We start from the raw sequence: 16,295 nt of genomic DNA on the forward strand, positions 1-16,295 counted from the left end.
GGAGAGGACCAACAGATCAGAAAAACACATGAACTGTCCTAGAAAACCACAGAATAAAAAGTAACTGAACACACCCTCGGACAGGTAACCGAACCAGGAACACCAGAGAAAGAAGAGGCGGGTGCTGTGTCCCCCAATGGATCCTCTGATTTTACGGTAAGCATAAAAATCTCCTTTCCTCTATCGGCTCCATTGGGGACACAGACCATGGGACGTACCAAAGCAGTCCCTAGGGTGGGCAAAAGAAAACCAATCATGTGTAAGGCTGGACCACCGCCGCCTGCAACACCTTATGGCCCAAAGGTATGAACCTGGTAGAACATCGTGAAGGTGTGCAAAGACAACCATGTGACCGCTCTACAAACCTGCGGGGCCGAAGCCATATTGCGAAGAGCCCAGGATGACCCGACAGAACGAGTGGAATGAGCAGAAACCCTGAAGGGTGGGGTCTTCTACTTGCAGCAGTAAGCTTCCGAAATAGCAGACCGGATTTACCGAGAAATGGTGTCCTTTGAAACAGGTTGTCCTTTTCGGCAACCTTCCGTGAGAACAGAGGAGTCATACTGTCGAAAAGAAGAAGTGACAGATGGGTCCGAACAGCCCTCACCACATCAAGTTTGTGGAGCAAACGTTCTTTGGGATGAGATGTACTCATTGAGATGAAAAACAGAAACAACCTTAAGTAAGAAGGACGGAACCGGACGGAAAACAACTTTGTCCTGGTGTATGATCAGGAAGGGAGAACGGCAGGAGAGAGCAGCCAGCTCTGAAACTCTACTAATAGAGGTAATTGCAATAAAGAACGCCACCTTCCAGGAAAGGAGGTGAAGAGGAATGTCCCTGAGAGGTTCGAAGGGAGCACCCTGCAGGGCACAAAGAACTAAGTTCAAGTCCAAAGGAGGTGTAGGGGACCTGTAAGGAGGAGCCGCATGGGCCACTCCCTGAAGAAAAGTCCGGACATGGGAATTGGACACTACAGGACATTGAAAGAGAATGTAAAGGGCCGAAACTGAGAGCTAACTGTTGTTCTAGCCCCGACTGCAAAAAGGAAAGAAGTTTGGGGAGTGAAAACGTAACTGGAGAAAAAGGAGTGAGGTTCACATCAGTGAAAAGACCGCCAGGTACGGTGCTAAATCTTCGCAGAAGAGGGCTTGCACGCCCTGATCATAGTGCACAGAAGAGGGCTTGTGCGCCCTCCTGGGCCAGTCCGGAGCCACGAGAATGCCCTCTGCTTTGAACTTCCTCAGGACCCTGGGAAGGAGAGGAAGAGGAGGGAAAGATAGGGTAGGGCAAAGTATGACCAAGGAATCACAAGGGCATCCACGCCCGGGGCCAAGGGATCCTAGGACTTCGCCACAAAGTGAGGAACTTTCTGGTTGTGGCGGGGCGCGAATAAGTCCACGTCTGGAGTGCCCCAGAGGTTGCAAATCTCTGCAAACACCTCCGGATGAAGAGACCACTCGCCTGAGGATCGGCTGAGAAAGTCCGCTTCCCAGTTGTGCACTCCCGGGATGAGAATTGCTGAGATGGCCGGCACTCCGAGGTGTCCAGGATTCTTCTCTGGGGGAACTCAGCACTCGCCGCCGAGCTGCGAGTGCCGCCCTGGCGATTGATGTACGCCACAGCAGTGGAGTTGTCCGACTGGACATGAACAGGATGGTCCCGAAGAAGGATCGCCCAATGGCACAGGCAAAGCTAGATCGCCCTCAGTTCCAAAACGTTGATGGGGAGAAGGGCTTCTCGGGGGATGGGACCAAAGGCCTTGGACTGTCCGGTCACTGAAGGCACCTCCCCAACCCGAAAGACTGGAGTCAGTCGTGACGACTTGCCAACGGAGGGGCAGAAAGGAGCACCCCTATAAAAGCAGAGGGGAATGAAGCCACCACAGAAGGGACTGACAAGACCTCTGAGGAAGAATGATCCTGCGATCGAGGGATAACAGATCTGTCCTACCGGGATAGAAGTACAAGTTGAAGAGGGCGGTAATGAAACTGGGCAAATGGAACAGCCTCCATGGCCGCCACCATCCAACCCAGAACCTCCAATGCAGAAGCAAATTGAAACTGGAACAGGGTTCTGGAGCATCCAAACTCCTAACAAAAGAGTCAGCCCCTTGAACGGCGGAAGCCGAATCCGGGAGGATTCTGTATCAAATTGGAGTCCCAGGAAAATCAGAGACTGAGTGGGAGTTCGGCTGGATGGTCAATCAGGACAAGTCCAACCTAAACGGGACAAGGCCTGAAGGGTGAGACGGAGTCTCTCCAGATTCTGGGTCCTGGTTGGAACCTTGATCAGGAGGTCGTCCAGATATGGAATCACTGAGACACCCCTCGACCGTAAGAGGGCGATCACAAGTGCCAGGACCTTGCTGAAGACCCTTGGAGCAGTGGCCAGACTGAAGGGAAGGACCACAAACTGAAAATGGCCTTCCGGGAACTGCAAAGCAGAGATACTGCTGATGTCCTGGAAAAATTGGAATGTGGAGGTAGGCCTCCCGGATGTCCACTGAGGAAAGAAACTCTCCTTGATCCATGGATGCCACGACAGAATGGAGAGACTCCATGCGGAAATGGTGGAGAAGATGTTGGTTGAGGCGCCTCAAATCTGGGATCGGGCGAACGGAACCCCCTTTCTTGGGCACCACGAAGAGACTGGAGCGTGCCCCGAAAGGCCCTTGCCAGATAGTTGGACCGGGGGAGCCCAGGAGCGAAAAAAGCGATCCCTTGGAAGGAAGGCAAACTCTATCCGTTGGATACCACATCCCTGACCCAGGAGTACTGCTCATGCGCAGACCAAACATCCCGGAAGAGTAACAGACGCGGATGGGGGCGTCCCTTCAGGCAAAGGTAGGCTTGCGGGTGCCCGCTTTGGCCGTGAAACGACTGGAATGGTTACCAGATTTCCAGGAAGGACAGGTCTGGAAGAAGGGAGCCTGTCTGGATGCTCTACTGGATCCAAACGCCCGAAAGGAATTCGAAAGGAAGTAGTACTGCGAACCTTATTTTGAGGTAACATGGAACTTTTACCCCCTGTCGCCTCTGAGATAACCTCATCTAGGGGATTACCAAACAGGAAGGAAAAAGGAAGCTTCGTCAGAGATTTCTTAGAAGCGGCATCCGCGTTCCAGGCCTTGAGCCACGTAGAACGATGAAGAGCCACCAGGTTGCCTGTGGCAAAAGCTGCACAACGGGCCGACTGCATGGAAGCAGAACAAAGAGTCTCCAGCCCTAGAGAGCTAAATCAGCCAATTCCTCTGCGAGGGATCCGGAAAGAATACCCTGGCGGAGTCGAGAAGCCCAGACTGAAAGGGCTTTAGAAACCCAGGCAGAAGCAAACGCAGGAAGGAAGAGCCCGCTGCTTCAAAGGCGAATTTTGACAGAGTCTCTACCTTCTTGTCCGCCGGATCCCCTTCACTCAACAGCCTGTTTTGGCCTTAATGACCAAGGCCTTTTTTTCAAATCTGACATGTGTCTCTTTATGTGGTAATAACTTTGGAACGCTTTTACTTATCAACCCAATTCTGAGATTGTTTTTTCGTGACATATTGTACTTTACATTAGTGGTAAATTTTGATTGATATATTCAGCGGTTTTTGTAAAAAAATGAAAAATTTGGCGAAAAAAATGAAAAATTTGCATTTTTCTAGACTTTACATTTTATGCTTGTACCATAAATAGTCATATCGCACCAAATTAATGATTAATTCACATCTACAATATGTCTACTTTATGTTCCCATCATTTGATAAACATAATTTTACTTTTTTAGAATGTTAGAGGGTTTATAAGTTTAGCAGCAATTTTCCAGATTTTCAAGAAAATTTCAAAATCTGATTTTTCAGGGACCAGTTCAGTTCTGAAGTGGAATTGAGGGGCCTGTATGTTAGATACCCCCATAAATCACCCCATTTTAGAAACTGCACCCCTTAAAGTAGTCAGAATGACATTAAAGAAGTTTATTAACCCTTTCGGTGCTTCACAGAAATGAAAGCAAAGTGGAGGCTGAATTTAAAAATTTCATTTTTTTTGCAGATTTTTCATTTTTATCCATTTTTTTCTGTAACACAGTAGGTGTTGACAAAGAAATAAAACTCATGATTTATTCCCTGAATTCTGACGTTTTTAGAAATATCCCACATGTGGCCTTTGTGCGCTACGTGTCTCTCATGCAGGCCTCAGACATGAAGGAGTGCTATGTGGATTTTGGGGCACCCTTTTAGTTTAGGATATTTTGTTGGCATCATATAAAGTCGCAGAGGCCTTGGGGTGCAAAAATATTTTTGGGAGACAAGTTGACGCTTTTATTGGTACCATTCTGGGACACATGTGACACTGATTGTTTTTTATTTTATTTTTTATGAGGTGATATACATAAAAAAATCTATTCTGCAGTTGTTTTTTATTAAAATAATTTAGGTCGTTCGTCATGCGGTATAAATGACGTGTTAACTTTACTCTGCAGGTTGATACGGTTACGGCGATACCAAATTTGTATGCTTTTTTTTTATATTTTAGTTCATTTATAGCATAAAAATGATTTTTGTAAAAAAAATCACGTTTTTAATTCGCCGTATTCTGTGAGCCATAACTTTTTTATTTTTTCACTGACGCAATTGTGTGAGGACTCTTTTTTTGCGGGACATGTTGATGTTTTTGGGGGGATTATTTTTGGGTTTGTGTTGGGGGTGTATTATATATATATAATTTATTTTACTATTTTTTCCAATTTTTTTCATTTTATTTTTCACATTTTTTATTTTAATTTTTTTTCACATTTTTATTTTTTTTTTCACTTTTTTTATTTCTTTTTCACTTTATTTCACATTTAACTTTTTTTTGTTTTACTGTTATACACACAATTCAATGGAGTACACATCTGTACTCCATTGAATTTTGCCTATGTCTGTCAGTACTGACAGGCATAGGAAAGATCAGTCTCTACCTTAGGTAGAGACTGATCACTCATGTTGCCATGGCAACGGAGGCTACTGTCAGTCCTCCGGTTGCCATGGCAACCATCAGCGCTCTGCTTTCACTTTGCAGAGCGCCGATGGTGACAGTTGGAGCTCCCTCCCTCTGTAATCCTAATAGACGCCGCGGTCACAGTGACCGCAGCGTCTACAGGGTTAACTCAGGATCGGAGCTGCGCTCCGATCCTGAGTGCTGCGGGCGGCCTCCCCCAACGGGGCCCCTCTCACCACCGATCGCTTCACTGAATGAAGCGACGGAGGAGAGGGGGAAGGAGGAGACCGCCGCCAGATCCCTGCTTTCGGTTCGTCTGAACTGACGGACCAATAGCAGCGATCGCCGGCCGGGGACCGCTGCGATTGGTCCCTGGCCGGCTTCAGGGAGGTCCTGCTGTGTAGCACAGCAAGTTTCATAAAACTGTCACAGTGCGCGGCGGCGCTGTGACAGTTTATGTCCATCAGGTACATGTACCTGATGTTGCGCGAAGTCACGGCTAATCATCAGGTACATGTACCTGATTTTGCGTAAACGGGTTAAAGGAAGCTGCATCTGCCAGTGGTAGAGTAGTTGCTTTTGATAGGCGAGAGACCGGTGGGTCCACTGTGGGAGGAGAGGTCCACCAAGCAGTAAGGTCCCTGGCGAAGGGAAACTGCGCTTGAACTTTCTTAGTTTCTTGAAATCGTTCGTCAGGATGCTTCCAGGCAGACTCCAAATTCAGCATGAGATCTGAAAACTTTGGGTGCAGGTCGGGAACGGTGAAAGGAAACTTCTGGAGCTACGTCCAAAGTTTCTGGGTCCTCCAGATGAAAAAAGTGTCCCTTATGGCCGAGACCAAGGTGTCCACCAGGCTGGAGGTATCTGTACGGCCCGAGTCAGAGGCTGAACCAGAAGCCTCATCTTCCAGTTCTCCAGGAGAGTGGGAACGGGTGAAGGCAGCCTTGGATGAGGATGAAACTGACCTGGTGTGCGGATCTGGAGAGCAAGAGCGGCAACCCGGGGAGGGTCCCTTAGAAGAGGGGCTTTACGGGATGCTGGAGCAGAGGGGCAATACCTATGAGGGGAGCGCCTATGTCTGCTAGCAGACTACAGAGATGAGCAAGAGGAACTTCCCATGGTACGCATGTGAGAGCACTTAGCATAGGGAGAGCGAGTCTCTCTAGAGTGTCGGCGAAAGAAGGACCTCCCCAAGGAAGTCACCACGGAACAAGAGACCTGAGCCAAGTCAGAAATCGACTGGGAGAGGGAAGACACCAATTCCGGAGGGATAGCAGAGCCCACCGGGTCTGGAGGAGAATCCTGAGTAGAAATACCAGGATGGTCAGGGGGTGCAGTGGTGCACGCGGAACAAGTGGGTTCAGCACAACCAGAAATTTTAGTATTGCAGCCCTTGCAAGTATAATAGGTGACCAGGGCCCTGGTTAGCTGTCTAGAGGGAGGGACAGTTATGAGCTCGGACATAGCAAAATTGAAACAGTCTTACCCAGCGTCTGTGTCCCCAGCAAAGGCAGCTGCTGTGAGGAGAACTTTGGTCCGCAGCTGAGGAGAGAGAGACAGGACGGGAGGAATGCAGGACCAATGAGAAGAGAGGGGCTGGACTAGACTAGGACACTTCTCATTGGCCATAAGAAGCACCTCTGCGCATACACAGCGCTAATTGACAGAGAAAAAGTTTACGCTCGCAACTCATAGGGCACGATCCCCGCCAGCCGTGAGAGGGCAGGGCTAATAGCCAACAAGAGCCGTGGCCAAAAGATGATAATTGCCCTGGTTATAATGGTGTTTGCTTTTACTACCAGTTGCCTCTGCGAATGCATGATGGAAGGGAGTGTGGAGAAGCGCCGCCAGCAGTATGCGGCTGCCGATAGGATGAAGTAAGAAACTGTGCTCCGGATGCATCGAGCAAGCTATGCGGTCGGAGCTAGGTGCCAGCTCTTCCTTGTGAATGCGGGAAGGGAGCTGCCGGCAGGCGCGCCGAGAGAGAGGAGGGGAGAAGGAAGGGCACAGTCCTACACCACTACACTAGCATTCCCCACATCCTCAGGGGTTGATAGGGGTTGCCCAGCAACAATAAAGAGGAGTGGGCTCAAAGTAGGGGGTCTCCAGAGGATGAAAGCCCCTAAACCTGAAAGAAAAAAAAAAAGGGGGAAAAAATACTCACCTTAGTCAGAAGAACTTACCTAAAGAAGTCTTCACTCAGCTTTAGTCACCTGCATCGTTCCGGGCTGTAACAGCGAGACGAGCAGGGAGGTAGGGGGACCCGGACCCCTGAGGTACAACCCCAGGCTCTGACAGTTGGCGAGAAGGGGTTACAGTACATCCACAATGTCTGTGCCCCTTCAATCGCAAATGAGTTAACAGTGAACGCTATGTTCCAGAGTCCCCACCTGAAAACAAGAAAAGAAAAGGGAGAGAAAAATCTAAACGTCACTAATCTTGAAAATAATAAGTGTCTGACCAGGTCTGGGGAACCCTCCTACAGACAGTAAGCTCATACTGATTATCTCAGGTGCCGGTAGGCGGGTATACCCTGCTGGGAGGGGCAGACTTTTCTTGTTACCATAGTGTCAAGCCTCCTAGTGACAACAGCATATACCCATGGTCTGTGTCCCCCCAATGGAGCCGACAGAGAAATAATGTTTATGATACCGCACTGTAAACAGCGTAAACGTAAAAAAAATAAAATAAACACACACCAAAAAAAATATATATAAAAAGCGATCAAAAAGTCCCATGAAAGCAAAAATGGTAATGATAAAAACTACAGATCATAAATCCCCATATACAGAAAATAAAGTTATAGGGGTCAGAAAAGGACAATTTTATGCATATATATTTTGTTTAAAAAAAAAAGTTAGCAGTAAGAAGCCGAGCCCTGTATATGAAGCCTGTAGGGAAAGGTGGAGTGGATGCACACCACTGCAGTCCCTGTACCTTTGTTTACTATGATGGGCATTTATAAAGTATTTTTTTACGGCTACAACCTGTTTTAGCTTATTATAACCCAACTGCTGGTGTCTATAGTTCCATACCTTGTACAGAGCTAACAGATTCCCTTCAAATTGTACATATCTTTGTTCCTTTACGATTCTCAACATAAAGTGGCTCACATCTCAGTCTGTATTCTGCTAACTCTTTAGATGTGTCAGCGATCTCCGGGCCGGCACCGGAGCGGTCTAAACATGGAAGCTTTGCAGCTTCCATGTTTGTGACACATGCCATGTCCCCCTCCATCTATGTCTATGGGAGGGGTGTGACAGCTAGTACATAGCAGTCTTGCCTCCTCGCATAAACATGAATGGAGGGGGCGTGACAGCTGTGGCCGCCTGTCATTCGGCACCAGATGAATGTGGTGCTTGGCCAGAGATCGCGGCCGGACCCCCGCAATAAGACGTCTTATACCCTATCCTTTGGATGAGGATAAAGTGTTTAGGGGCAGAGTACCCCTTAAATCAGTCACTTCAAGCGCAGCTGCCCATGCTTTTAAATACATGCTAGCTCTATGTTGTAGTACAGTTGTTGTGCATGGAGGCCACACTCTTCTTATCCTAATCCCCAATTGTGTGTTTCAAAGTTGCAAGGGCAGTGTAAAATGTCACTTTTTTCCTCCGCCTTTTTAACCTAAAGCTAGATATATGGGCTTCATAAATTCACCCAAATGAGTACAGGACACCTTCAATAGTAAATTAAACAGTCTTTTATGCTATGCAGATCTTACCAAAGTGGTTTTAGCTTCCCCTGCTTCAATATCCCACACTTTAATAGTGTGATCCCATGATGCACTGCAAACTTCATCTGCATCAGACCACAGCACTGATGAAATGGCTTCATTATGTCCAGAAAGAGTAACAACCGGTGTCTGAAATAAGACAGAACATCCTCCGTAAATCCTTACTCTGTTAAATCCTTCTGTTTGTAATGCCCAGCACCCAATTCACATTTTTTTGGCACTTCATTAAAACACATATTTGAAATAAAAAAAAAATGTCTATCTTCCCTTAGATTACTATGCATCACATTGTGACATTTTTCAGAAATCTGTGGGGACGGAGGGCGTACCTGTACGCCATCTGCACACTCCCTGTCTATATCGCAGGGCAACGCTGTTGGGCCCGGCTCCTAGCAACGTCCGGGACCCGTGGCTAATAGCGCGCGGCGCGATGCCGCGCGCTATTAACCCTTTATACGCGGCATTCAAAGTTAAACGCCACGTCTAAAATTAAAGTAAACTGCTACGTGCTAGCTCAGGGGGCTGTTCGGGATCACCGCAGCAAAATCATGGCATCCTACCTTTCTCCTCGCTGTCCGATCGACGAATAACTGCTCAGTGCCTGAGATCCAGGCATGAGCAGTCAAGCGGCAGAATCATTGATCAATGGTTTCCTATGAGAAACCATTGATCAATGTAAAAGATCAGTGTGTGCAGTGTTATAGCCCCCCTATGGGAGCTATAACATTATAATAATAAAAAAAAAAAAAAAAGTTAAAAGATCATTTAACCCCTTCCCTAATAAAAGTTTGAATCACCCCCCTTTTCCCCATTTAAAAAAAACTGTAAATAGAAATAAAATTAAACAGATGTGATATCGCCGCGTGCAGAAATGTCCAAATTATAAAAATATATCGTTAAACCACACGGTCAATGGCGTACACGCAAAAAAAAATCCAAAGTCCAAAATAGCGTATTTTTGGTCACATTTTATATCATGAAAAAATTAATAAAAGCGATCAAAAAGTCCGATCAATACAAAAATGGTACCGCTAAAAACTTCACGGCACAAAATTTTTTTACCGCCCCGTACGTGGAAAAATAAAAGTTATAGGTGTCAGAAGATGACAATTTTAAATGTATACATTTTCCTGCATGTAGATTTCTTCCAGAAGTAGGGCAAAATCAAACCTATATAAGTAGGGTATCATTGTAATCGTATGGACCTACAGAATAATAAGGTGTCATTTTTACCTAAAAATTTAGTGCGTAGAAACAGAAGCCCCCAAAAGTTACAAAATGGCGTTCTTTCTTCAAATTTTGTTGTACAATGATTTTTATTTCCGTTTCGCCGTGGATTTTTGAGTAAAATGACTGATGTCATTACAAAGTAGAATTGGTGGCGCAAAAAATAAATCATATGGATTTTTAGCTGCAAAATTGAAAGGGTTATGATTTTTAAAAGGTAAGGAGGAAAAAACTAAAGTGCAAAAACTGAAAAACCCTCCATTCCCAAGGGGTTAAAGAAAAAAAATATAATAATTTTCTAAGCCTCATACAAACTTACTCTAGTTAAACCCAGCTGCTCAGTTTTCTGTTTCTTCCTTGGACGGTTTGATTTGTTCTCAACTTCATCTTCTTCATCCGTAGGCACTGCAATGTACAATAAAATCTTTCTGAGAAAGCTACCGAAAAAATTGAATTGAAAAGTTGTCTTCTATGGGGTGAACGTAAAGGGGTTATACAGGAAAAAAAACTTTTTTTATATATCAACTGGCTCCAGAAAGTTAAACAGATTTGTAAATTACTTCTATTAAAAAAATCTTAATCCTTTCAGTACTTATGAGCTTCTGAAGTTAAGGTTGTTCTTTTCTGTCTAAGTGCTCTCTGATGACACCTGTCTCGGGAAATGCCCAGTTTAGAAGCAAATCCCCATAGCAAACCTCTTCTAAACTGGGCGTTTCCCGAGACAGGTGTCATCAGAGAGCACTTAGACAGAAAAGAACAACCTTAACTTCAGAAGCTCATAGGTACTGAAAGGATTAAGATTTTTTAATAGAAGTAATTTACAAATCTGGTTAACTTTCTGGAGCCAGTTGATATATAAAAAAAAAGGTTTTTCCTGGAATACCCCTTTAAAGAAAATGGCCCCTGTGCAAAATGTAAAATATAAATATGTATGTAAGTTATGTAATATGCAAGGTATAAATATGCAAAATGTATAAATATGCTGCATGAAATCTATTCTGGATAAAGAGATGATCTTTTGGACAAGTTACACTGTAAGGGGAACTTTGGATCTCTAGACAATCATTCTAATGTCCAAAGTAAATATTGATGGTGCATTGTGCTTATTAAATTGTGGACAATATGTGGAATTTGGCTGTAAAGAATTGTTATTGCTTTTTTATTTTTATTTATTTTTTTATTTTTTATTATGCATTTAAATTTGTAAAACAACAACAACAAATAGACTAAAACACTATGTGAAAACCCAGTTTTAACCCCTTAAGGACACATGACGTTCTCATACGTCTCCATTTCCGAGTCCTTAAGGACACATGACGTATGAGAAGGTCATGTGTTTTACCGGCCCCCCGCAACCATCTGGAGCGGAGCCGGTGCCCGATGCCTGCTGAAATCGTTCAGCAGGCATCGGGGCATATCGCCCAGGTGGGTCATGATGACCCCCCCATGTCGGCGATGGCCGCAGATCGCTGGACAATTCAGTCCAGCGATCTGCGGCGGATTCCGGGTCAATCGGGTCTCCAGTGTCAGAGACGGCCCCGAACAGCCAGACCCAGCAGGGGTGAGGTGGCACTGGTGCCACCTCACGATCGCCCTGATTCATCGGCCGGATTACCGGCCGACCAATCAGGGCGCCTGCTGCGGGTGTCACTCCCGCAACCCGCTCCGCCCCTCTTCCGGAGGACGTGAGCGGGTGCGGGACATGCACCCCAGGTGCTGGGGACCCCGATCCCCGGCGTCAATGTTGGGATCGGGGCCCCAGGAGCAGCAGCGGCGGCGACGACGAGGGACTGACCTGTGTGGCGAGGATCGTTGGAGGTGAGTGACAGCCTCCTGCTGTTGCTTAGCAACAGCTCCCAGCATGCAAAAAGGGCATGCTGGGAGCTGTAGTTATGCAACAGCAGGAGGCAGACCACCACAACTCCCAGCATTCCCTTATGGGCATGCTGGGACTTATGGTTTTGCAACAGCTGGAGGCACATTCTTTCTATGGAAAAGTGTACCTTCAGCTGTTGTATAACTACAACTCCCAGCTTGCACAAACAGCTAAAGTGCAAGCTGGGAGTTGTAGTGGTGCATCTGGTGGTTGCATAACTACAACTCCCAGCATGCCCGTTGGCTGTCGGTGACTGCTGAGAGTTGTAGTTTTGCAACAGCTGAAGGCACACTGAGTTAAGTAGCAAACCAGTGTGTCTCCAGCTGTTGCATAACTACAATCCCCAGCATCCCCAGCCAAAGTAGTATGCCTCCAGCTGTTGCATAACTACAACACCCAGCATGCCCTTCCGCTGTCCGTATATGCTGGGGGTTGTAGCTTTTGCAACAGCTGAAGGCACACTGGTTGCAAAACACTGAGTTTGTTACCAAACTCGGTGTTTCACAACCAGTGTGCCTCCAGCTGTTGCAAAACTACAACTCCCAGCATGCACTGATAGACCGTACATGCTGGGAGTTATAGTTTTGCAACAGCTGGATGTTCCCCCCCCCCCCCCAATGTGAATGTACAGGGTACACTCACATGGGCGGAGGATTACAGTAAGTATCCGGCTGCAATTTTGAGGTGCGGCAAAATTTCTGCCACAGCTCAAACTGCCAGCGAGAAACTACTGTGAACCCCCCGCCCGTGCGACTGTACCCTAAAAACACTACACTAACACACAATAAAATAAAAAGTAAAAAACACTACGTATACACATACCCCCTACACAGCCCCCCTCCCCTCCCCAATAAAAATGAAAAACGTCTGGTACGCCACTGTTTCCAAAACGGAGCCTCCAGCTGTTGCAAAACAACTACTCCCAGTATAGCCAGATAGCCGTTGACTGTCTAGGCATGCTGGGAGTTTTACAACAGCTGGAGGCACCCTGTTTGGGAATCACTGGCGTAGAATACCCCTATGTACACCCCTATGCAAGTCCCTAATTTAGGCCTCAAATGCGCATGGCGCTCTCACTTTGGAGCCCTGTCGTATTTCAAGGCAACAGTTTAGGGCCACATATGGGGTATCGACGTACTCGGGAGAAATTGCCTAACAAATTTTGGGGGGTATTTTCTGCTATTACCCTTTTAAAAAATTTAAAATTTTTGGGAAAACAAGCATTTTAGGTAAAAAAAAATATATTTTTTTTTACATATGCAAAAGTCGTGAAACGCCTGTAGGGTATTAAGGTTCACATTACCCCTTGTTACGTTCCCGAGGGGTCTAGTTTCCAAAATGGTATGCCATGTGTTTTTTTTTTTTGCTGTTCTGGCACCATAGGGGCTTCCTAAATGCGGCATGGCCCCAGAGCAAAATTTGCTTTCAAAAAGCCAAATGTGACTCCTTCTCTTCTGAGACCTGTAGTGCGCCAGCAGAGCACTTTTCACCCCCATGCGAGGTGTTTTCTGTATCGGGAGAAATTGGGCTTCAAATTTTGGGGGGTATTTTCTGCTATTACCCTTTTTAAAAATGTAAAATTTTGGGGAAACCAAGCATTTTAGGTAAAAAATATATTTTTTTTTTTACATATGCAAAAGTCGTGAATCACCTGTAAGGTATTAAGGTTCACTTTACCCCTTGTTACGTTCCCTGAGGGGTCTAGTTTCCAAAATGGTATGCCATGTGTTTTTTTTTGCTGTCCTGGCACCATAGGGGCTTCCTAAATGCAGCATGCCCCCCAAAAACCATTTGTCGCTCCTTCCCTTCTGAGCCCTCTACTGCGCCCGCCGAACACTTTACATAGACATATGAGGTATGTGCTTACTCGAGAGAAATTGGGTTTCAAATACAAGTAAAAATTTTCTCCTTTTTACCCCTTGCAAAAATTCAAAAATTGGGTCTACAAGAACATGCGAGTGTAAAAAATGAAGATTTTGAATTTTCTCCTTCACTTTGCTGCTATTCCTGTGAAACACCTAAAGGGTTAATACACTTACTGAATGTCATTTTGAATACTTTGGGGGGTGTAGTTTTTATAATGGGGTCTTTTATGGGGTATTTCTAATATGAAGACCCAAATCAAATCCACTTCAAAACTGAACTGGTCCCTGAAAATAGTGAGTTTGAAAATTTTGTGAACAATTTCAAAATTGCTGCTGAACTTTGAAGCCCTCTGGTGTCTTCCAAAAGTAAAAACTCATAAATTTTATGATGCAAACATAAAGTAGACATATTGTATATGTGAACCCAAAAAATATATATTTTGAATATCCATTTTCCTTACAAGCAGAGAGCTTCAAAGTTAGAAAAATGCAAAATTTTCATTTTTTTCATCAAATTTTGGGATTTTTCACCAAGAAAGGATGCAAGTTACCATACAATTTTACCACTAAGTTAAAGTAGAATATGTCACGAAAAAACAAATCTCGGAATCAGAATGATAACTAAAAGCATTCCAGAGTTATTAATGTTTAAAGTGACAGTGGTCAGAATTGCAAAAAACGCTCCGGTCCTTAAGGTATAAAATGGCCTGGTCCTTAAGGGGTTAAACTAGGCAATGATAGTGACTTAAGGTCGGTCCCTCTCCTGGTAGTTTTCAGTCCGTATTCCTTTTTACATCCACAGAACATTCCCTATGAAGCTGATTTGTTATTCTAATAGAATGATCAAATGATGTTCACTCACCTGCGGACCAGATCTTCAGCATCTTGTCCCATGAGCCACTGCAAAACTAAAGACAAGACAAGCTGGTTAAACATCCTGTCAGAAGAGCATTAAAGTTTTTAAATGTGGAAAGAGATACAGAGCCAGCCCAGCACTATCTCTACGGAGACCTTCACGTAAGCCAATGTTATCACACGTTGTTCAGTGCAGCAAGTTATCACAGTCCCATGCAAATCACTAGAAGCGGTGCTCAATCCTCCATAGTCAAAGCAATGACAATCCAAATACGAAGAAACTTAAGGAGGCACTCACGTTTACGGTGAAAGCAGGGTTTCCTCTTTCTTTATTTCAGGTGCGGTAAAACACAGCACAGTGGGACGCCATAGCGGTACGGACAGGCCGTGGCAATTGTTTCACGCCAGAGGCGTGAAACAATTGTCATGGCCTGTCCGTACCGCTATGGCATCCCACGCTGCTGTGTTTTACCACAGCTGAAATAAAGAAAACCCTGCTTTCACCGTAAACGCGAGTGCCTCCTTAAGTTTCTTCGTATTTGGATTAAAGTTTTTAAGCCATGCTATCTTGGATTAAAGAAAGGTTGTAATGGGGATTTCTATATGCACATGTGGTGCGCACAGTGCATCCCTGTCTTCATTCCCACAAAAGAAAGTGCCCGATCAGCCAATTACTTACAGCAGTGGCAACCAGCCTCAGCCATAGGTTGACTGAGCGGGCAGAATCTGTTTAAATGACAAGAGTAGGGGAGGTGAGTATCCATTTCCTTATTTTATTTAAAGGGTACCTTTCATCAAAAAAACTTTTGATATATTATAGGATTAATGTATGCAGAATAACTTTCCAATAGCATTATTAAAAAAATATGCTTCTTTCTATAAAATTTTCCACTTTGAAAAAATGACCACTAGGGGTCTCCCTACCAGTCCTTTTTTTTTTATAGATTTCAGATTTATGCTGGAGTCCTAAATCTCAGACTGCAGCCGGGACACAGACAAACTCCTTGGCAGGGAGCAGTGCAGAGCTTGTCTGTGTCCCGGCTGCAGTCTGAGATTTAGGACTCCAGCATAAATCTGAAATCTATAAAAAAGGACTGGTAGGGAAACCCCTAGTGGTCATTTTTTCAAAGTGGAAAAATAAATAGAAAGAAGCATATTTTTTAACAGCATGCTATTGGAAAGGTATTCTGCATACATTAAGCTATAATATCAAAAGTTTTTTTGATGAAAGGTACCCTTTAATTGACTGTAGACAAATTATTTGTGTTTACCCCCATGCAGTTTTAACAAATCATAGTTCTAGTTCATTAAAAAATAAATAATCCCTTACTTTACTGCCAGAACCATCCACAGCTATGGAGTCCACACTGCCAGCATGTCCTCTGCAACAATGAAGAGCCTTCACTTTATTCTTCTCAGCATTCCACTCCCAAAGAAGAATAGTCTGGTCCATCGATGCACTCAGTAGCAAACAGGACAGGCTGTCTATGAAGAACAATTCACAAACATAACTATACTCAGAAGACTGATTTTAAAAACAAAGGCCACTGGTCTATCTGGTCTGCCCTATTTTCCATAAATGTAAATGTTTAAGCTTTACAATCCCAAAAAAAAAAAAAAAAAAAAAAAAAAAAAAAAAAGATTAACTAATATCTATCAGCATGCACCCTGTGCAAATGCTCAGGGGGGTCCTGGGAGCCCCCCCATGTCGGCGATCGCCACAAATCGCCGGTGACCCGGAAAATAAGGGTTATCGGGGTTGTCCAAGACACCCACGA

The 16,295-nt window shown here is 44.9% G+C and overlaps 1 protein-coding gene across 2 annotated transcripts in view; it reads right to left on the bottom strand.

Moving 5' to 3' along the window:
- The window catches only part of WDR12 (WD repeat domain 12), a 35,669-nt gene that overhangs the window by 7,771 nt on the left and 11,603 nt on the right, over positions 1-16,295 (bottom strand). For both annotated transcript variants that reach the window (XM_056533905.1, XM_056533904.1), the window contains exons 6-9: positions 15,848-16,002; positions 14,525-14,570; positions 10,241-10,326; positions 8,683-8,823 (exon numbers count right to left, since the gene is read on the bottom strand). In XM_056533905.1, the coding sequence (XP_056389880.1) occupies positions 8,683-8,823; positions 10,241-10,326; positions 14,525-14,570; positions 15,848-16,002 (428 nt within the window). The remainder of the gene's footprint in view (positions 1-8,682; positions 8,824-10,240; positions 10,327-14,524; positions 14,571-15,847; positions 16,003-16,295) is intronic.

The sequence above is a fragment of the Hyla sarda genome, chromosome 8 (assembly GCF_029499605.1).
Source record: "Hyla sarda isolate aHylSar1 chromosome 8, aHylSar1.hap1, whole genome shotgun sequence".
Classification (NCBI taxonomy): domain Eukaryota; kingdom Metazoa; phylum Chordata; class Amphibia; order Anura; family Hylidae; genus Hyla; species Hyla sarda.